The following is a 22,427-nucleotide window of genomic DNA, read 5'->3' as shown; positions in this document are numbered from 1 at the left end:
ACTCATTTATTGGGATAGTGCTCGTTTTGCAAGTTAAGGTTTGCGGGAATGTTTTGCTCGTCTTGCAAAACACTCGCAAACCGCCTTACTCACAATCCGAGGTTTGACTGTACTTAGGTAGATCCCAAGTAGTAAAACAGATTTTATACTGTTTATCCTAGGAATAAGCAGTGGATTTCTCCAAGCCATCTCAATAATGGCCTACAGACTTCTCTTTTAGGAAATTATCCAAACCTTTTTTTAAACCCTGCTAAGCTGACTTCACCACATTCTCCGACAACAAATTCTAGAGTTTTGGCCAGGTACTAGTGACCTGGATTGGACACTGTGAGAACGGGCTACTGGGCTTGTATTGACTGACACAGTAAGGCTATTTTTATGTTCTTATGTTTTAATTCTACTACTTAGTAGCTTCATCACATGCTCTTTAGTCCTAGTATTTTTGGAAATAGTAAAGCGATTCACATCCTTTCCACTCTCCTAATTATTTTATAGACCTCTATCATATCACTCCTGAGCCATCTCTTCTCCAAGTTGAAGAGCCCTATTCACGTTAGCCTTTCCTCATAGGGAAGTTTTCCCATTTCTTTTATCATTATCATCACCCTTCTCTGTACCTTTTCTAATTCCACTATATATTTTTGGAGATACAGCGACCATAATTGCACACAGTATTCAAGGTGCAGCCATACCATAGAGCAATACAAAGGTATTATAACATTTTCATCTTTGTTTTCCATTCTTTTCCCTAAAATTCCTAACATTCTATTTGCTTTCTTAGCCGCTGCTGCACATTAAATTGAGGGTTTCAAATTATCCTAAACTATGACACCTAGATCCTTTTTCTGGGCAGTGACTCCTAATGTGGAACCCTGCATCACATAGCCATAGTTCAGGTTCCTCTTTCCCACATGCATCACTTTGCACTTGCTCACATGAAATGTCATCTGCCATTTTGACACCCAGTCTCCCAAGGTCCTTTTGCAATTTTTCAAGTTTATTAGGTTTTTATATACTGCCTATCAAGGTTATCTAAATGGTTTTACAATCAGGTACTCAAGCATTTTCACAATTCTCTTGCGATTTGACAACTTTGAATGACTTTGGTTCATCAGCAAATTTAATTATCTCACTAATTATTCCCATCTGTAGATCATTGATAAATATGTTAAAAAGCAACGATCCCAGCACAGACCCCTGGGGAACCCCATTATTTAATAATAATAACCTACTCTTTACCTCTCCAGAAAGGACAAATGTTCTTCCATTGTAACCCTCCGCTTTTTATTTGTTTTGTAATCTGCCTTGAACCGCAAGGTTATGGCGGAATAGAAATCTCTAATGTAATAATAACTTTATTTTTATATACCGCCATACCATAAACAGTTCTAAGCGGTTTACAAGGGAAGAGACTGTATACAGATAGCGACATTACAGAGAACTTTCGAAATTACATTGGCATGCTAAGTTTAGTCAGGTTTATCTGGAAGTGTTTTGGAAGTACATCATCAGGTTGAGGTACATCAAGTTGAAGAAGGGTCAGATAAATTTGTCAAAGAGATAAGTTTTTATTGACTTCCTAAATGTTTGGTACGAAAGTGCATTTGAGATGAAGTTGGTTAAACATTTGCATGCTTGGAATGATAGTGTTCTATCGAGGTATCTCTTGTAGATGCAGCCCTTTAGGGATGGAAAAGCGAATAAGTAGGTACTGAGTGTATTAGTTCTGCCTGGGAATTTGAATTGGTGAGACAGATAGGATGGGGATGAACCTGTCATGGTTTTGAAGCAAAGGCAAGCAAACTTAAAAATGACCCTTGCTTCCACAGGCAGCCAGTGTAGTTTTTTGTAATATGGACTTACGTGGTCTGATTTCTTGAGGCCATAAATGAGATGGACTGCAGCATTTTGGATGACTCTCAGATGTTTGATGGTTTTCTTGAGAGATCCCAAGTATATAATATTGCAGGTATTTAAGATCAGGGATTGAACCAGCAGTCGAAAGGAAAAAAAATCGAAGTATTGTTTAATGGTACGAAGTTTCCATAGAGTGAGAAAGCATTTTTTGACTTGAGCATTAGTGTGATCTTCAAACGTCAGGCTTCGGTCCAGGGTGATGCCAAGGATTTTGGTTGTGGGATTAGTTGGGTAATCTGATCCATTTAGTCTCAAGGAGGTGTTCATGATCTTGTTATTGGGACTTGCCAAGAAGATCTTGGTTTTTTCGGGATTCAGTTTTTGTTTTCAGTCCAATGTTCTACCTTGGTAAGGACTGATGAGATGAATTGTTCTGTCTCTTGGGTCAATATGGTTAAGGGAATAATAATTGTTATATCATCTGTGTATATGTACGATTTCAGTTTTAAATCAGATAGCATATTTCCCAGTGAAGCCATGTAGATATTGAAAAGTGAGGGGGAGAGTGGGGAGCCCTGTGGCACTCCGCAGGGATTAGACCAAGCTTGAGAGTAGGTTCCTTCGCTGTAGACCTGGTATGTATGTTTTTTTAGGAAACCCGTGAACCAATTTAGTACCTGTCTGGAAATGCCGATGGAATCAAGGCACCTAAGCAGGAGGTCATGATCAACAAGGTCGAAGGCACTGCTCAGGTCGAACTGCAGTACCAGTGCACTTTTTCCCCGGGAAAACAAATGGAAAAGATGGTCAGTCATGGAGGCCAAAACTGTTTCAGTGCTGTAATTTGTTCAGAAGCCAGATTGATAATCATGTAGAATGTTAAACTTCTTTAAATATTCCGTGAGGTCGTTGTTAACCAGACCTTCCATTAGTTTAAGAAAGAATGGTATGTTGGCAATGGGTCTGTAGTTGGCCGTCAAGGAAACGGACTCCTTTTGGTTTTTGATAATAGGAGTCACGAGGCTATGACCAAGTTCCTCCGGGAATTTACCGGTACGCATGCATAATGAAACCCAGTTAAAAAGTTCAGCCTTGAAGGAGATAGGAGCTGTTTTCATAATAGTTGGTGGACAGTTGTCTAATAGGCATTTGGATTTTACATATTTTGAGTAAAGCTTGAGGAAGTGGCTCCAGTCTGGGTTTTCAAAGTGATTCCAGATCATATCAACAGCTCTACCTTCTTAGTCTAAGGCAGGAAACACGATAGGTAAATCTATGCTTGAACCTGCAAGAGACGATCTCAATTTGTGGATTTTTGTAACGAAAAAGTCAACTAAGATTGCCACAGGGGGTGGAGAGTCTGTATTGGAGCGCTTGTGGAATTAAATATCAAAGAATTGACTATTTTGAAGGGTTCGTGACTAGAGAATGACACGGTGACAAAATTCATCACCGTTCCCGTCCCCGCGGATAACCGCGGGAAACCATCTTCATGTCATTCTTTAAGGAGAGAGGGAAGAATCAGAGTATAATTGGGCACAACCACTGACCCGCAAGCTTTGCTTTGAAGAATGCTGGTGTAGTAGGACAGAGGTTGAAATAGACACTAGAAAATGACATGGGATTATTTCCCGCGGTTATCCGCGGGGATGGGAACGGTGATGAATTTTGTCGTGTCATTCTCTATTCGTGACTATTTAAAGTAGGAGAATTATTTTTTGGGAGTAATGTTTGCTACGCTTTTCTTTAATCATTATTCTGTATTCTTTAACCTTTAGTCGCCAAGTAAGTCTATCCTCATCTTTCCCTGTTTTACACCATATTCTTTCCAATTTGCATAATTCTCGCTTTGAGACCATTAAGTTGGTATCGTACCAGTTGTCTGATAAACGTCTTTTTTACATTTTTTCAGAGGGGTTATGTTGTTTAAGACCTGATCACTGAAGTTTTCCATCCTAAAATAAAGTTAGGGTCAAAAGCTGGATTGGAGATTAAGCTATAGTGCGTCCAAAATTCTACCGGGTTCAGCTGTCCTCTTGTGCAAATAGTTTGCTCTTTGAAGTTGATCATTGGTTTTGTTTTAAGTTGTCTTTTAATCCAGCATAGTTCAAGGTTGCATAAGAGATGGTCCGACCAGGGAGTATTGGACCAGGTTTCACCTTTGAGACTTATACTGGTGATCGTTGGGGCATTAGAAAGGAATGTGATCAGATCTAAGTGGTGACCTTTCTGGTGGGTTTTAGTCGTGGATGGTTTGGAAAACCCTAATGATGTAAGGAAGGAAAGTAGGTCAGTTACATTGGAATTGTCTGCCTGTTCGAGGTGTAAATTAACATCCCTAGCTATAAAGTTGTAGGTACTGGCTACCAAGTTTGCAAGGAGGAATTCATAGAATTCCTCTTTTGCTAGGTGCCATTTGTTGGGGGGAATGTAAAATATTGTGAGGATCAAGTTGTCTTTGCAATCCTCTTTAGATATTTTACAGGTGAGAATTTCCAGGTCAGTAGTCAGTTTGGAGTTTAACACTTGGAACTTTAAGTGGTCTCAGAGAATTATTGCTAAACCACCTCCTCTTTTTTGGATTCTTGATAAAGGGATAATTTTGTAGTCTGAAGGTAGCATATCACCTATGATGATATCCTGATCAGAGGTTAACCATGTATCAGTTAGAAGTAGATGGGTTTCTTCCAGCCAGTCTTTGACCATTTGTGCCTTATTCCTGACTGAACGAATGTTCAGGTAAGCTCCAGATAGCTTGTAATGATCTAGAGGAGCCAACGGGTCTGAGTGTTGTAGGTTTTTTAGGAGTTGTTGTCTTTTGTGCATTGGTCTTAAGGGACAGCAGGAAGAGTTAACCACAGGGATTGGAAAGGGACCTGTTTCCGTGCAGTCATGAAGGTGGCGAGAGGGGTGAAAAGATTTTTCAGACCTGGTGATTCTGTCCCATGTAAAGTGAGTTTGAATTGATTCAAATGCTAAAGCTCTTGATATCAGACTTCTCGTACCTAGTAAGTAGAGGACCAGTAAGGCTAAGATATTTCCTGTGACATCGGCCATGATAGCTCTAAGATTAAGGGTGGGGGAAATCCAGAGACTAGAAGCTAAAATCAGCGGGCTGGTATGACTGGCAGCAGATTCCTGATTGAGTTTGCTTTAAGAGATGGGACACCGTTTTCAGCAAAACTCACTGTGCTGAAGCTTTAAAGTGGGGAAAAAAACAAAACACTAAAGCCCTGAGACCTTTAAAGGGCTGAGATTGAACAGACATGATCTGGGGAGAAGGGTGCGGGGCTTCCCGTCAAAGATGAAAGTTTGAATTGGAGTCTCGGTGCAGTGAGAGGGACGATTGGCTCCCTTCCCTTCACTGTGCTGGGTTCTGAAACATGCGGTGGTCCTCTGAGCCCCTTAATGGAGCTGAGAGAGGGCTGAAGAGAGCCCGAGTTAAAAGTGGGCGGGGCTTCCTGCTGAAGAAGCAGGCAGGGAGCAGGATCCGGTGCAGTGAGGGCAGATGATGTAGCCTTCCTTCCCCTTCACTGTGCTGGGTTTATCACCCTTCTCCATTGAGAATATTGACCATTAAACCCTCTGTTTTCTGTCTTTCAACCAGTTCTTAATCCATAATAGGACATTACCTCCTATTCCATGACTCTCTAATTTTCTCAGAGGTCTTTCATGAAATATTTTGTCAAATGCCTTTTGAAAATCCAAATGCACGCTATCAACCGGCTAAATCCATGTTAGCTTTCTTTCATTCATCCATGCTTATATATTTGTTATTCTGTCATTTTGTTCTTTATAATAGTCTCTACTAGTGCTGCCCGATTCACGATTCAAATCGGTTCGAATCGATTTAAAATCACAAAAAATCGGCTTCCAGATTCGGCTGACCCTCCCCCCTCCCCCCTAAAGCAGGAACGGTAGCGCTGCTCTTGTTGGCCGGCCGCTGCCGCACCTGCTTTAGAGGGGGAGGGGGGAGGGTCAGTCGCGAAGTGCTGCTATCCGGTACCCACCTCCCTGGCATCCGGTTCCCCCCCCTGGCTTCCGCTTCGCCCCCCCTTGGCGTCTGGCTTCCCTGCACCTGTTTACCTTTGAAAAACATCCTGCACAAAAGATTGCGGCGTTAGCGAAGTTTGCAAACAGCTCCGAAGCTGTTTGCAAACGTCGCTAACACCGCGATCTTCTGTGCAGGATGCTTTTCAGAGGTAAACGGGTGCGGGAAGGCCAGGGGGGAAGCCGGACACCAGTGGGAGGCCAGGGGGAACTCGCAGGCCTTCCGGGGGGGGGGGGGTGAGTTGTCCTTCGGTATGGGGGTGGGACAAGCTTTCGGGGGGACAGGTAGGCAGGCCTTTAGGAGGGAACAGGCAGGCAGGCCTTCAAGGGGGGAGACAGGCAGGCCTTCAGGGGTGGGATGCAGGCCTTTAAAGGGGGGGGAGACAGGCCTTCAAGGGGGGGAGACAGACCTTCAAGGGGGGACAGGCCTTCAAGGTGGGGCAGGCCTTCAGGGGGAACAGGAAGGCCTTCAGGGGTGGGGTGCAGGCCTTCAGGGGGGACAGACCTTCAAGGGAGGGGGCCCTGGTGTAGAAGTACACGGAGGGCGGGAGGGAAGGGGGTTCAAAGAGACGTGCATATGCTGGACTTTGGGGGGGGAGAAATAATGGGTCTAAAAATAGAGGACAAGAAGAGAGATGATGGACAATGGGATTTAGGGAGGGAAGGAACAGAAAGGGAGGGAAGTTGGACACAAGGGATGGCGTGGATGGGGGATAGAGATACTGGATAGGAGGGTAGTTGAGAAAAGAAAGGGAGAGATGGTGGACCCTGGGTGGTGGGGAAGGAGGGAGAGATGCTGGATGAAAAGGTAGTTAAGAAAAGGTGGATCCGTGGAGGGAGACGAAAAAAAGGAAAGATGCCAGAGGACAGAGATGACAGGTGGATGGTTAGCACAGAGAAAGAAGGAATCCCTGGCAAGCAAGTTATCAGATGACAACCAAAGCCTGGGATCAACAAGATTTGAATAATGACCAGACAACAAAAGGTAGGAAAAATAATTTTATTTTCTGTTTTGTGATTACAATTGTCATATTTGAAATGTGTATCCTGCCAGAGCTGGTGTTAGACTCCAAACGTGAGCTAGGATTTAACAGAGAGAGGAAAAGTCTTTTTTGTTTGTTGATTTTGTTTACACCACAGCGCCAGTGTGGTTAGGAGAAGGCAAAGGGGGTTAAGAGGCTATAAAATAAACCCACCAGGATGTTTGAAAAAAACACCCAATTGGGAAGGAAAATCGAATCGAATCGAAAAACTAATTCAATAGGCTGAATCGAATCGAACCAAATTTTTTTTTCCTGAATCGGGCAGCTCTAGTCTCTACTATTTTGCCCGGCACTGACATCAGACTCATCAGTCTATAATTTCCTGGATCACTTCTGGAACCCTTTTTAAAAATCGGCATTATGTTGGCAACCCTCCAGTCTTCCAGTTCTATGCTGAATTGTAGAGAAAAATTACAAATTACTAACAGCTCTTCAAGTTCATTTTTCAATTCTCTCAGCACTTTGGGATGTATACTATCCGGTCCAGGTAATTTGCTACTGTTCAGTTTGTCAAACTGACCATTACAACTTCCAGTGCTACAGAGATTTGTTTGAGTTTCTCTGATTCATCAGAATTAAATACCATTTCTAGCACCAGTAACTCCCCCACAACTTCCTCAGGGAAGACCGAAGCAAAGATTTCATTTAATCCCTCCATTTTGGACTTGTCTTCCCTGAGAGCCCCTTTTATCTCTCAGTTGTCTAGCTGTCCAATCAATTCTCTTCCTGGCTTCTTGCTTTTAATATATCTAAAAAAAGATTTTACTTTGTATGTTTGATTCCAGCACAATCTTTTCAAGGTCTTTCTTTACCTTCCATATTAACACCTTGCATTTGACTTGCCATTCCTTGTGCTGTTTACAATTATTTTTTGTTGTATCCTTCTTCCACTTTCAGAAGGATTCTCTTTTGGCTCTAATAGCTATTTTGTCTTTCTTCCTCTTTTTTAATACATGAAATACATCTAGACTGGGCTTCCAGGATTGTATTTTTTAATAACATCTATGTTTGATGCAAATTGTTGAACTTTTCAGTTGCTTCTCTAAGTTTCTTTTTACCATTCTTCTTATGTTATCATAGTCCATAATGTTTCCATTGAGAAACTGAAGGAAAAAAAACAGGCAAAATCCAGGAGGAAGTGAAAGGTTTCTTCTAGTTCTGGTACTGTCCGAGATACCCTCAAATTGCCAGTTAAAAACAGATGGGGTTTTCAACTGCAGATTTATTGAGTTCTCTATTCATGTTTATTAAAATTTTGATATAACCGCCCAACAGAAGCCCTTTCTGAGTGTTTTATATATAAATTAAAACAGCCCTTGACAAATTTTCACAAGATTTTGAAGCCAGCAGCGGACACCTGTCTTGCTTCTCCCTCCCCATTAGTGACTAGTGAAACAAAATGCAAATTAATTGTAGAAACCTGCAAGCAACTTATTTATAGAAAACATTTTGGCATTGGATAATGCAATTTTCTAATTTATTTTAAGGCAAAATTATAACCTTAAAATATACTTACCCACAAACCAGCCATCATCACATTTCTCTATCACATTGACCACATCTCCTATCCGAAGTTCTAGCTCATCAGCATTCCTGGGAACATAGTTATACAAAGCTTGGAAACTGGATCTGAGGGAAAGCATTTAAAAAGACCATTTCAGCAACATTCAATTATTTACATTGTCGTAGCGATAAGTTTAGAAGGCTTATGACACTTGTACATGTCTAAAAAAAGCAACAATTTCACATATAACTGTTGTAAAGAGCCACCATTTATCCCTGGTGATTCATAGTATACACAATTTTCAAGTATGTGTGCATTTCCAATTTCTAATGGCAATACACTCATACTTTACAAACTCTGGATGCTGGTACAAGTGTATTAGCTAACATATTATGTATATTATTCGATTTGTACCTGGTTTAGGTTTTAGGTGGAATAGAAATGTTAAAATAAATGTCATCTAAAATGTTTCACTATAGCTCCAAAAATAGCAGAAACTTTTTATCTGAGTATATTATATTATTAACTCTGTAATGAAGTCATGTGTAGATCTTGTTTTTTTCATCTTTGGGTGATATAACAATTGAAACCTGTATTGACTGAAGACAATTTAACAAATTGATGCATGCAATAGTTGCTAGCTGCCTAGACTATTGTAACTCTCTTTTGACTGGATTGAATAAAACTATCCTTCAATGCTTGCAACTGGTGCAAAATATGGCTGCTTGTTTAATAACTGATTCCAATAGATCTGACTACAGCGCTTCGATACTGTACCAACTGAACTGGTTGCCTCTGGCAGCCTATATCACCTTCAAGACATTGTGTTTGGTTTATAAATTTTATCATTTGGCACATCTAGGGCTCCTTTCACGAAGGTGCACTAGTGGTTTTAGCGTGCGCTAAACACTAACACCTCCATAGAGCTTGCGTTAGTATTTTTTGTGTGGCGCAGGGTTAGTGCTTGCTAATCTTCAGCTCGCGCTAAAACCGCTAGCGCACCTTCGTAAAAGGAGCTTCTAGTCTTATCTTTTTGACAGGCTGTCAAAATATACTTATCAGTTGGAATTATGTTCCTCACAAGAGAGTCTTTTTCAACTTCCAGGTCTTGATGTTATTAAGCTTACAACAACTAGAAAAAGAGCGTTTTGATATGTTGGACTTTATCTTTGGAATTCCTTGCCTGAAGAACTTTGTAAAGCCTCCTATTTTCCTTTTCATAAACTTTTAAAAACTTGGTTGTTTCAACAGCATTTTAATTAATGTAGTGGAGATTTTATTATGGAAATTTATATGTCTGTAATATTATGTATGTACTGAAATTATTAATTACAAACTTCTTTGATATTAAGTTATTTATGCAGTATATAAAATTAATAAATCCAAAACAATCCAGAAGGGAAAATCATATCTTACCTGATAATTTTCTTTCCTTTAATCACAACAGATGAGTCCCTAAAGTGTGGGTTATGTCTGTCTACCAGCAGGTGGAAATAGAGGCTAAAAACTGAGCTCTGCTAAATAGGATAGTTGTTGCCTCATTAACAAAGCAGCAACCAATTTCTTTCTCATAATAACATTTGAAGATAATAAGCACAAACCTAGAACCTGAACTCAAAGAATACATCTAAACAGGGAAAACAAGACAGGACAGGAAGACTTGACTCATCTGTTATGATTCAAGGAAAGAAAATGATAAGGCATAATTTTCTTTCCCATTACGTCAGCAACAGATGAATCACTAAAGTGAGGGATGTAGTAAAGCAGTCCATAGGAAGATTGGAACACTGAGACTGTAGCTGAAAGAACTGATGTTCCAAATGAAGCATCTGTCCTGGCAATGCTTTGAAAAGGTGTGTAACAATGACCGTATTGCCAATCAACTGTCTGAGGGAAGGGCATGTGATTCTGTCCAAGAAGTAGAGGCAGCCCACATGGTATGAACCCTTATGGCTGCCACTGCAAACTTGCTCAACAGAATAAAAGGAAAATAAATGGCCTACTTTAGCCAATGTGCGATGGTCACCTTCAAAGCTGAAGTACTCCTATTTGGGTTGAGTACAAAACAGATGATCAGACTGGCAAAACTCACTGGTGGCCTCCAGATAACAAAGGAGGATAAGGCACACATCCGGTACAGGGAGAAATAGAAAGTCCTTATTGTAGTCCTGCTGAAGTGCAGGCAAGAACACTGTTTGGTTCTAAATGAAAGAAGAAAGGACAGTTTGGACAGACACTCCAGCTTCCCTAAAATGGAGAAAGGAATTCCTACAAGAGAAGACCTGCAGCTTTGAGACCTACCTAGCCAAAGAAGTAGCAGCTAAGAATACCAACTTTTGTATAAGGTCCTGAATTGTCATCCTTTGCAGAGCTCACAGTTGGCCTTCTACTGCATTATGAAAACCAAGTTGAGGTTTCAGTCTGAACAAGGAGAATGATGGCAACTCTCTCTGAAGTAAGTTAAGGCCACCACCTGTACTTGTAAATTGTTATTTGTAAGACTCTTTTTAAAACTCTAATGAATGCCAAAATTTAAGGCAGGGATATTTGCTATGTTTTGGGTAAATGACTGATTGGCTGGATGGGTGGGTGGGGAGGGAGGTTATTTGTGGGGTTTGTTGTGTTGTTTTATGTTGCCATTCAGCCTGTGAATTTGCTTGCTATGTGCAAAACAAAATCAAACATAAAACAGCAAAAATAATACCTCCTGAGAAGAGTAGGTCAGTGCCCCATCATTGTGAATGGTGAGAGGAGAAGTTTCTTTTGCTAGCACAAAAGGACTGCCTCTGTTGGTATCTGAACCTCTGGAAGGTGGAAGCCCAGCCTGGCCTATATTGCCTAACATCTTTAAGATGCGAGTGCAACTGGCCTGATTTGGAAGAATGGGTTTTCTCAGACAAATGCTGCAACTTGGAGTCTCCCAAATCCTTGATCAGCTTCTCCAAAATCCTCCCCAAAGAGAAGTTTCCCCCTAAAAGGGATCTTGATAAGACACTGCTTGGATGCCGCTTTTGTCACCCAATGGCAGAGGCACAGCAACCATCTGGCCATAACTGCCAAGGCCATCTGCTTGGCCAAGGCCCATAGAAGGGAGCCTGCCAATTAAGCCAGGCCAGTTTCCATGGAAGGAAAATGGCAAACTGTAAGAAAAATCAGCCAAGGCATTAAAGCCTGCTCAACCTGACTAAGAAACACCTTGGTCACTTAGGAACTACCAGTGGCATAGTAAAGAGGGGGGCGAGGGAGCGGTCTGCCCTGGGTGTCATGTTGGTGGGGGCACCGGTACCCCTCCTCCTCTCTGCCCCCCGCCTCTTCCCATTCCTCCCCTCCATACGCCCATGCCCCTTCTATTCCCCCATATCTCTAGTTGAAGTTGTTGTTCACGGCGATCAACGTGCTCTTCACGACCCCATCGGCTCTCCTGCTGATGTCACTTCCAGGTGCCATGCGTAGGAAGTGACAGAGGGAGAGCCGACGGGGTCAAGACGAGCATGTTGTTGACCACTGCGAGCAACAACTTCAACTAGAGGTATGGGGGAAGGGAAGGGGGGATGCGCATGGCAGGCAGGATCAGGGAAGGAGAAGGGGGGCTGAAACAAGGGTGGGGGAGGGGCACCACCACCCCGGGTGCCTCTTACCCTCACTATGCCACTGGGAACTACACACTAAGGTTTGCAAGGACAAGACGGCTACCTCAAAGGATAGTTTCAGAACAGATTCCAATTTGCTATCCTGAACATCTTTGAGGACAATGCCACCCTTCACTGGCAGCATTGTCTTTTCATGATTGTCGCCAGCAGAGCATGAATCTTAGGTAGATGAAACTTATTCAGTTCCCCAATTGGACTCAAGTGAGCCATGACCTGAGCCATCTTCCACAATCAGGAGTTGGCTATAATGAGCTCCTGCATGGCATCAGACTGAGAAGAGTTTAGGGGGCTTCTTAGTACTGGCCATCATCAGATTTGCAGAGGCAGAAAAAGAAATACTGAAGACCTCCAGGGCTTTATTGATGAAGGACAGAACATTCACAAGGCCTTGGTGTCATCAGCTTCACTTAGGGGCAATTTCCCCTTCTCTAAAGCCTTAAGATTTTGAGACTGAACAGAAGCTGCCAAAAAATCTCCCTCAAATCATGGAAGGGGAAGCAGGAGACTCAGCGGGGCACCCGACACTGTCTTCGCTCCTCCCCCATTCCAGCAGGGGAGAGCCGACGGAGGAGGGCTGCAGTCTGGCCATCGGACCAATGGTCGGCTCGGGGGCCCGTTCCAGCGGGACACCCGACACTGTCTTCGATCCTCCCCATTCCAGCAGGGGAGAGCCGACGGAGGAGGGCTGCAGTCCGGCCATCGGACCAACTGTTGGCTCGGGGGCCCGTTCAAGCTGGACTTCAGTTTTGACTGTTTTGATTTTATTTTCACTTCTTTTTAGTTTATGATATATTTTTTAATCTCACTTATTGTTTTACCACTTATTTTGTTTTATTTTATCATTCAAATTTCATTTAAATTTCCCCAGAATTCTATTGCTTCAATGATTCTCCCTCTGCATCTATTCTTATCTCCCCTCTTTTTAACCTTTCAAATTCCTTTAGATCATTGTAATCTTATTAGTATGTTTATTTTCTTATTTTTCTCCTCTATCTCTATTTTCTTTCTTTATTACTCTTCTATTTGTCATTTTTCCTGGTACTTTAGTTAGATTGTGAGCCTTCGGGACAGTAAGGGAATTTCTAAGTACCTATCTTACTTATAATTTTAATGCACCAATATATTCATTGTAACCCGTTCTGGGCTCTTTTGGGAGGACGGGCTAAAAAAATCGAATAAATAAACAAATAAGTGCTGCATCTGCCAGAGATTTCAAATGCCATCCCCTCTGAAAGCAAATATTGAGAGGAGAGAAGGGTCTGCTCAGCAGGAAGAGCCCGTTTCATCAAATAAGACGGATTTAGGAGTAAAACAAATTTAAGAGAAAAAGCATCTGGGCAGCAGAAGCAGAAAAGGGCGCTGGCAGGCTTATCTGTGAAGACCCAGAGAGCTGGAACTCAGGTCAAAGCCAACCATGTGGAGATCCAAAATGGCTGCCATTCCTACAGCGGACAACTGCTGAGAGGCTTCATAAATAACCTGCACCAAACAAAAGGTACTGCAGGTGATTCTGAAGACCAAAAGAAATCTAATCAAATGCTAGAGACACTTCAAGAGACACCAAAACAAGCAGTTATAGTCAATAGGTTATCTTAGGAGGAACTCTGCCAGCACTCAAGAGAATAATCTCTCCAGCGTTAAAATTATAAATAATAAATTTATAATATGAGCAGTGTGCCCTCAGTGTGAGGAGTTAGCAATATGGAGAAAATTCCCCAGCACTTAACCTAGACTGGTAAGCGAGCCCAATTGACTTACTGCACCTGCACACCATCACTGGGCACACCGTGTGTGCTCCAAAATAATTAGTGAAGTGTCACAGCATAAGTGATTTTCAGCTCTTTTTAAATTATTTTAAATTGTTTTTAAATGCTGTAGTGCATTAAACAAAGCAGAGAAACCTGCTAAGAAAACCTCCCAGCAACTTAGCATTTAACTTTGTATCTTCATACGGGTAAGCCTTGTTTGCATTGAGGCCTTGTATTTCATAACATCCCCATTGAGAGGTCCAACCAAGCCCGGTTTCTGGAACTCAAAGTGTCCCTTCCTCAGGGACCTGCTGCTGGCCCAAAATCAAAAATCAAGAACACCACAAAAAGCGGCAGTTGAGCACATTGGAGGGTGAAAGGAGGTGGAAAACCCAAGCGACGACAACAGCAAAGACAACAGCAGCCAATGAACACTCAGCCTAGAAAAAACAAGGGCAGAGTCTAAAGTGTACCAAGAATCAATACGGGCCCAAGGCAAACAACTGATTGTCAAATTATGGTGTTCCACTCGAAGTTTTCATTAAGTCCATGAGGATATACAGTGTCTAGATGAAATATCCAATACTGTTCTCTTAACTGGATATGAGCAATTTTATCCCCTCTGTAATCTAAGGGGAACTGTTCAATTACAAACCACGATTGTTCTTAAAAATCATGTTGTTTTTCTATGCAGTGTGGTACCATAAGCACAGAGGTGGTAGCCATATGTATCCTGCTTTTATACTCAAGTAGCTTGTTTTTTATTTTTCTACTGGTACGTCCGACATAAAGCAGGTTATGAGGACAGATTATAACATACACAACCCACTGAGATAGGCAGTTAGTACACTGTCTAAGATTATATCTGTGCTGAGTCCAAGGATGGCACCAGTGGGTTAAACTCAGTGAATTTACACACATGTTGCATAAGTCACATGGATTATAGCCCCCAAAGTTTGTTCAGAACTAGAAAGATTAGAATAGGGAGGTGAAGAGTAATAATTCCAGGTTAGCATAGCATGCTCTCTGATAAGCTTTTTTAATAGTCCATTGAAGATACCCTCTGGCTCTAAATCTCTGAGACATTATTTTCGCTTGCATTTTAAACTCTTTGGTGGTGGAGCAAATTTGCCGGATCCTCAAGAACTGGCCCACAGGAAGGGCTTGCTTAAGTCTAGCTGGGTGGCAACTCGAAAAGTGCAGGTAAGTATTGCGGTCGATCTGTTTTCTATGGAAAGTTGTAAAAAGTCCATTTATGTCCTTGGTAACTCTAATATCCAAATAAATAACAGACAGATCACTAATCATGGCAGAAAACTTCAGATGGACATCCAGTGAGTTCAACCATGCAAGGAACTCCTGAAACTTGATTTTGGTGTTGGACAAAATAAAAAAGACATTGTCTATATATCTCAGCCATAGGGTAATGGATGTGGCCCAATCAGAATCATACAGATGGCGATTTTCAAAAGATGTTACATATAAGTTGGCCACACTGGGGACCATGGCCACCATTTTTGAAGAAAAAACTCCCCTTGAACTTCAAAAAAGTTGTTTTCAAAACAAGATTGACTATAGTCATCAAGAAGTCCTTCCCCAATGTGAAGCTCTTCAGATTGTTGATGGGATACTGTCTAACAATGAGGGGCTTGCCGGTTAGCCTGGTGACTGGCTATGTTGCATGACATAGCAAGTCACTGACAATTTTCATCGGCTGGCAAGGTAAGACACACAGCCAGACAGATCCACCTAAAAAGCAGGTCTATCTTCGAACCTCTTCGAACATATGGTATATGGTATATAAGAAATAAAATTATTATTATTATTATTATCTTTGGCTGCTAGCCATAGCTGGCCAGCCAATGAAAATCTGCTTTGCCGGCTAAGTGTGAGCCACCAAATTTCAACCTAGATATTCAATGCCAGTGACCCCGGCACTGAATACCTGGGATCACTACTAGGTTGCCTCCTACAGTTTCAATATCGGGCCCAGTATATATCTATATCAGAGCTCAGTTTTTATCCTTTTTTCTCCACCTGCTGGTAGATGGACATAACCAACACTTTAGGGACTCATGTGCTGCTGATGTAATGGAATGTTTTTTTTCATTGACTGTTATATGTCTTGTATGGTTTTAGTTATGACTTTCTCTAGATGTTTATTTTGAAGCGGTTTTTTCGTTATATATTTTATAATCATTCATTTTAATATTCTCATAATAATTTCCTTAGCTCGCATGTGCACTTCAATTTTTGTGGCTCCGTGTGTCTGTAGCTCCATGGCCGTCAGAATGTTAAAGGATGCGGCGCATGCAGCGCGTGTGCACGTTCAGGGCTGATATCGGGGAGAGTAGGAGGTGGCGGCAACTGAGCTACAGAGCTAGGGGAGGGAAGGCTACAACCACTGCTGCTCCCTGGTCGCACGACCTTCTCCTCTGCCTCCACTCTCCCCTCTGGGTCAGAGCACCATTGCAGCTCGCAGGAGCCGCGCTCTCTGCCCGTCCGGTGGCAAACCAACACCTCTTATCTCTGAATTTGTTCACTGGGTGGGTCGAGGATGAGCATTTGTTTATTTGCGCTTGAGGCTGGTGGCGCTACCGTGGGGAGGGGGAGGGAAATAGACAGAAAGACAGACAGACACAGACAGCGGCCAAGGAGAGAGAGAAAGAGACAGAAAGACAGGCAGACACACAGACAGCGGCCAAGGAAAGAGAGAGAGAGAGAGAAAGAAAGAGACAGAAAGACACACAAACAGCGGCAAAGGGGAGAGAGAGAAAGACAGACAGACAGCAGCCGAGAGAGAGAGAGAGAGAAAGAGACAGAAAGACACACAGACAGCGGCCATGGAGAGAGCGAGAGAGAGACAGAAAGACAAACAGCGGTCAACGAGAGAGAAAAAGACAGAAAGACACATAGACAGCGGCCAAGGAGAGAGAGAGACAGACACACAGGCAGCGGCCAAGGAGAGAGAGAAAGAGACAGAAAGATACACAGGCAGCGGCCAAGGAAAGAGAGAAAGACACAGAAAGACACACAGACAGCAGCCATGAAGAGAGAGAGAGAAAGAGACAGACAGACACACAGACAGCGGTCAAGGAGAGAAAGAGAGACAGAAAGAAAGACAGAAACATCTATTCTAGCACCCGTTAATGTAACGGGCTTAAAGACTAGTAATATAATAAAGCATGAGTGAGTTCTAGATAGTACAGTAAAGAATAAAGTAAAACCAGAAAACCTCCGTCTATAATTCAAAATAGCTGTACATGCTAGTACTGTATGAGATCTGAATCAGCAGTGAGCCAGTATACTAGACTGTAATTATACCTCCAGAGGTAATTATACAGTCTAGAGCAGGGGTTCTCAACCCAGTCCTCGGGATTCCCCTAACCACTGGGGTTTTCAGAAAATCTATAATGAATATGCATAAGATATATTTGCATGGAGTGAAGATATACATGAGATAACCCGGTTGGTCGATCGCTGTTGTGGCTGCCCTGAGTTTTGGGGCACCGAGCAGGAGTGTGCTTTGGCGGTCCTGCTCAGCTTTGAGCGGCTTCTTAACTGGCTCCGCGAATTCTCACGAGAATTCACAGTAGCCAGTCAAAAAGCCATTCAGGACTGAGCAGGAGTGCCAAAGCTCGCTCCTGCTTGGTGCCCCAGAATTCAGGGCAGCCACGGCAGCGATCGACCAACTGGGTTAGCAGCGGGGCAGGAGCATGGAAAGCTCGCTCCTGCCCACTGCACCTCTAGACCACCAGAGATTCCAGCAACAGAGGAGGTAGGACAGATGGACGGACAGGGCAGGGAGGGGGTGACAGGGTAGAAAGCCTGGGTGGGAAGGGGGGCTATGAGAAGTGCCTGGCAGGGGAGGGTACACGGTACATGCGATTAAGTATTTTTTTCTTAAAACTGTTTTAAAACGGGGGTGCATCTTATACACCGGCAAATACGGTATATGTAATAATTCTGGAGAGCTCTGTTGGTTGCGAAAGTCACAGAAAATGATAGCTGTGATAGATTTTTCATGAAGACAAGAAATGGAATTTTGGATTAAAATGCAGTGTGAGTAAGCAAATAACTTACCTATCTGGCGGCGTTTGTCTCCCACTATGACTGGCAACTCCTTGTTGAGCTTGAGGTTGCTGAGAAACGATTAAACAATGTTTATTGTGATAAGATGATCTCTTATGTTGAGGGTCAAAGGGGACAGAGATAGCACTGCAGTAATGAACAGATTTCTCAGCAATGTTGATGATCTCATTACAGACAGTTTCCTGTCATCCAGATAAACACAACAGGACAGTCAACAAAGAAAAAGACAAGAGGAGACGGGACATTCCAGAGGCACCACACAAGTCCAGCAAATACAAGAAGCAGAGATCCAGGTTCAGTCCAGGAAGTGAGATGCAGAAGATTCCAAAGGCAAGCATGGAAAAACAGGTAAGATAGGAAAGAATTATGTAAATAATAGTGGAACATTAAAAAATAGCTGGAAGGGTTGCAATTAGTCAACAATTCTAAACACCATAGCTCCAATAAAGCAATATTTACAGAAACATTCTAGCTATGCACAATTCACCGATTTGTACTCATTCTGACACAGTGGAGCTGGAGCATGTTTTATGGGTGGGAGTATAGCTTTTAGTTCACATACAGGAGAACCTCAGGGGATGCTGCAGCATACCTAGGAATGCTAGTTCTATCACCCTTCCCTTGAAATTAATCTCTTTTCTGCAAAATTCTGTTAAATTAGCATTTGTCTTTTGACATGAGTGAATCTCTTGTACAGTGAACTCTGTTTTAAAGAAAACAAAGTTACTCACCCGTAGCAGATGTTCTCCAAGGACAGCAGGATGAAAATTCTTCTTTTTGTGTGGTATCATCCGATGAAGCCTGCACTAGAATGCTCCCCAACTAATCTAGAAGCTTTTGGAAGTGGCTTATTGTATATGCGTATGTCTTCCTGTCTATTGCTATCTGATAGAATTCAGCTCCAGAGGGAAGTAGGTGGGTAAGAATATTCATTCTGCTGTCCATGAAGAACATCTGCTACAGGTAATTTTGTTTTCTTTAAGGGCAAGCAGGATATTCTTACTCTTGGGATTCCCTAACTATTAGGCTACACTGAGCAAAAAATATAATGGGGGCCTGTAACAGTCAATGCCTAAGACCATTATAATGAACAAGGTAGGTAACTTCTTTTTTTGGGGGGGAGGGAGTATTCTGGAACAGAAAGAAATGGTCTGGGTAGGTGGAATTCGATTCTAGACCCAAACAAACTCGAGAAATGGGCTGCGAAATGGCAAATGAGGTTCAACACGGATATGTACAAGGTGATGCATGTCGGTAACAAAAATCAATATACACGAATACAGGATATCTGGTGCTGTAGATCAAGGAGGGGTCAGAGGTAGATCGCCAGCCCCACTTGGCTCCATCTCTCCAGCAGCTCACCCCATCGCTAGGAGAGATGTCTGCCGAGGGCTTGTTGCCGCTGCTGATCCTTTCCCTGTCTTTTTTCTTTGCCTGTGGCAATCTTGCCTGCAGGTGTATTGGGGGCCCTTGTTGTTTTTGTGCCAATAGTTTGCAGATACCCCAGGGGGCCTCACCCTGTGCCCCGCGATGATACACCATAGGCCTGGCGTCATACCTGGTCTCCTGCCTCTCAAAATCACCCACTCCTGCCCCCACCCCAACACCCCTTAGAAGTATGTTATATACCGGGCGAGCTCCATTTGCCCGGGCTTTACCTGAATACACATACCGTTGTGTCGTGTGCTGGTCAGTGGTCGCTTTATAATTCGCTTTCATTAAACGTTTTCAGGCAGACACAACAAAGTGTCAAGAATTTGATGATTTTGGCGGGCTTTTACAATTTTGTTCTAGTTTGTCTATGCCTTGCCTTCTAATTGGTTCAAACCACTGTGACTTTTGCTTGCCTATGCAATTTTATTTTGCCTTGCCTTTGCGTTGATTCTGCACGTTGCATAATTTATAAAATCGTGTGTGGTGGTATTTGAACTTGTTTGGTGGAATTTGATTTTATCTGGTTTGCTGGACAGGTGTTTGAGTTTTTTTGATGATTGTTTGGTGGTATTTGATTATTGGTGCCAGTATGATGAATTCTTATTTTTACTTTTAGAACTGCATGTGTGGTTTTGGCATCTCTAGTCCTTGTATTGCACATCATCCAGAGGTCTTCAGTTCCTGTTGATCTTTAATACTTTGGGACAGTGACAGTTTTGGCCAGATTCAGCCAGTGTTTATACTAACTTAGCAGATTTGGCCTTCTTACATCCAACCACCCCAGTATAACGAAGATGAGTGTTCCAAAGAAGAGCAAAACCTACCACTTTCATGATGAATGGGAAATGGACTACTTCTTCATCATGGTGAAAGACAAGTGTTGTTGTATAATTTGTAATGCCCCGGTATCCTTGCCCAAAAAGGGTAATTTAAAATGTCATTATAAGGCTCTGCATAGCAATAAGTTTGATGTTGATTTTCTACCCAAAAGTGAAATTTGTAAACTGAAGCTCAAAGAACTTAAATCGAAATTGGCTACTCAGCAACATCCTTCAAGGTCAGCAAACTGATTGCAAAGAAATGCAAACCTTTCACTGAAGGGGAATTTGTAAAAGATTGTTTTCTTGAAGCAGCTGACAATCTATTTGAAAAATTTAAAAATAAGAAAGAGATCATAGCTGCCTGCTATTCAAGATGTACAATTGTCAATAAACACCGTCATGCGGCGAATAGAAAAGATGTGTGGAGACACAACTGAACAATTGTTGGAGGATGTTTCAAATTGTGTTGCTGTCTCACTCCAACTAGATGAATCTACAGACACAAGAGACATAGATAGCCCAGTTACTAGCCTTTATCCGGATGGATTTTGAAGACTTCAGTGTTAAGAAGAACTACTTGGAATGAATTCTTTCAAAGGGAGAACTACCGGTCAGGAAATATTCCGTTCTTTCCATTCTTTTGTAACAAAGTGTAATCTTCCATTGCATAGACTTGTTTCCATCACTACTGATGGAGCAGGAGCAAGAGCAATGACAGGTGAAGTTAAGGTTTCATAGCCCTCTGTAGACAGCATGACGACTTCCCAGATTTCCTTTCTTACCTCTGCATCATTCATCAGCAAGATTTGGCAAGCAAGAGACTCGATACAAAGACCATCATGGACATCACTTTCAAAATTGTAAATTCAGTTCATGGAAGATCACTTCAAAGACGGCTTTTCAATCTTACTCTTGATGAAGGGGCAGCGGAAATCATTTTGCATACAGATGTAAGGTGGCTAAGTAGGCACAAATTTCTGCAAAGATTTCGTGATTTTCTGAATGAAATAAGAAGTTTTTTGAAGGATAGGGGAGATGACCAAGCAGAGTTGGAATGTGATCTGACATTTCTCGCTGACTTTACAGGCGAACTAAGTGATATGAAACTTGAGCTACAAGGTAAAAACAAATGCATTGGCGAGATGAGTACAGTTTTATCCTACAAGAGCAAATTTGAGCTAATGATAATTGACCTTGAAAACAACACTTCTGATCATTTTCCTAATACGCAGGACTATCTGGGACAATATCCAAATTTTGTTTTTCAGAACGAGAAGTATGTGACAGAAATCTGTTCTGTTATCCAGGAATTCAAAAAACAGATTCTGTGACTTCACAACTGTTCAAATTTTTTGGGAGTACTTGTCATACCTATTCAAAGTATATGTGGACATTAAAGAAACTGCAGCCGCTATCAGTATAAATTGAACAAGCCATCTCTTGAAAACGAAATAGTAACCCTTAAAAGTGACATTTTTCTCAAGACCCATGCTGAGCAAGAATCGTTTTGGAAGCTAGTGCCTAGAGACAAATTTCCCAACTTGAGAAGATGCAGTAAAGTTGTACACTCCTGTTTCGGTTCAACTTATTTGTGTGAATCTGCATTTTCCCATCTGAAAATGACAACGAGTACATAATGTTCCAACATGACAGATGAACATCTCCAGGATTCTCTGAAATTGGCCCTCACGCAATATTCACCCAACTTAAAAAAGCTGGTGGATGAAATGCAGGATCAGACGTCTCACTAATGAGCACTAGCGAAATACTAAAGATTGTGTAAGATCAGCCTGGATCAATACTCGACCTAAATCTAACACAAATTACTCAATAAAAGTTTTTAAAAAGTTAAGACTAATAGAAATAGAACTAAGAGTAATAGAAAGTTATTACTCAATAAAACTTTAGGAAAAAATGTACTTTCCGTTTCCCCTCACAGTTCTTACTGGATCTTCGTGTCTCTGTTTTGTTTTTCCTTAATTTGCTTAACATCTGATCACATCCAAGTAAATAACAGATGGTTCATTAAAAAAGGGGGGGGGGAAATCCTCCAACTTTATTGGGTTAAAATTTAATTTGAAACTAATTTGAAACTTAATTTTCATGGTGGTAGATCATCGGCATTTTTGGCCGGAAAAAGTAGATTACAACCTGTTCAAAGTTGTACATGTTTGAATTAAAGGAAGATTTAGGTTTACCTTCTACATGGTTATGATATACACCAATTG

At 41.9% G+C, this 22,427-nt stretch overlaps 1 protein-coding gene across 21 annotated transcripts in view; it reads right to left on the bottom strand.

Annotated features, from left to right (window-relative positions):
- The window catches only part of SORBS1 (sorbin and SH3 domain containing 1), a 510,557-nt gene that overhangs the window by 3,297 nt on the left and 484,833 nt on the right, over nucleotides 1-22,427 (bottom strand). For all 21 annotated transcript variants that reach the window (XM_033940055.1, XM_033940058.1, XM_033940056.1 and 18 more), the window contains 2 exons: nucleotides 17,936-17,994; nucleotides 8,467-8,579 (listed from right to left, as the gene is read on the bottom strand). In XM_033940055.1, coding sequence (XP_033795946.1) covers nucleotides 8,467-8,579; nucleotides 17,936-17,994 — 172 coding nt within the window. The remainder of the gene's footprint in view (nucleotides 1-8,466; nucleotides 8,580-17,935; nucleotides 17,995-22,427) is intronic.

This window comes from Geotrypetes seraphini, chromosome 4, assembly GCF_902459505.1.
Source record: "Geotrypetes seraphini chromosome 4, aGeoSer1.1, whole genome shotgun sequence".
Lineage (NCBI taxonomy): Eukaryota > Metazoa > Chordata > Amphibia > Gymnophiona > Dermophiidae > Geotrypetes > Geotrypetes seraphini.
The sequence above is the reverse complement of the archived record's forward strand: the minus strand, read 5'-3'. Positions and strand labels throughout refer to the sequence as shown.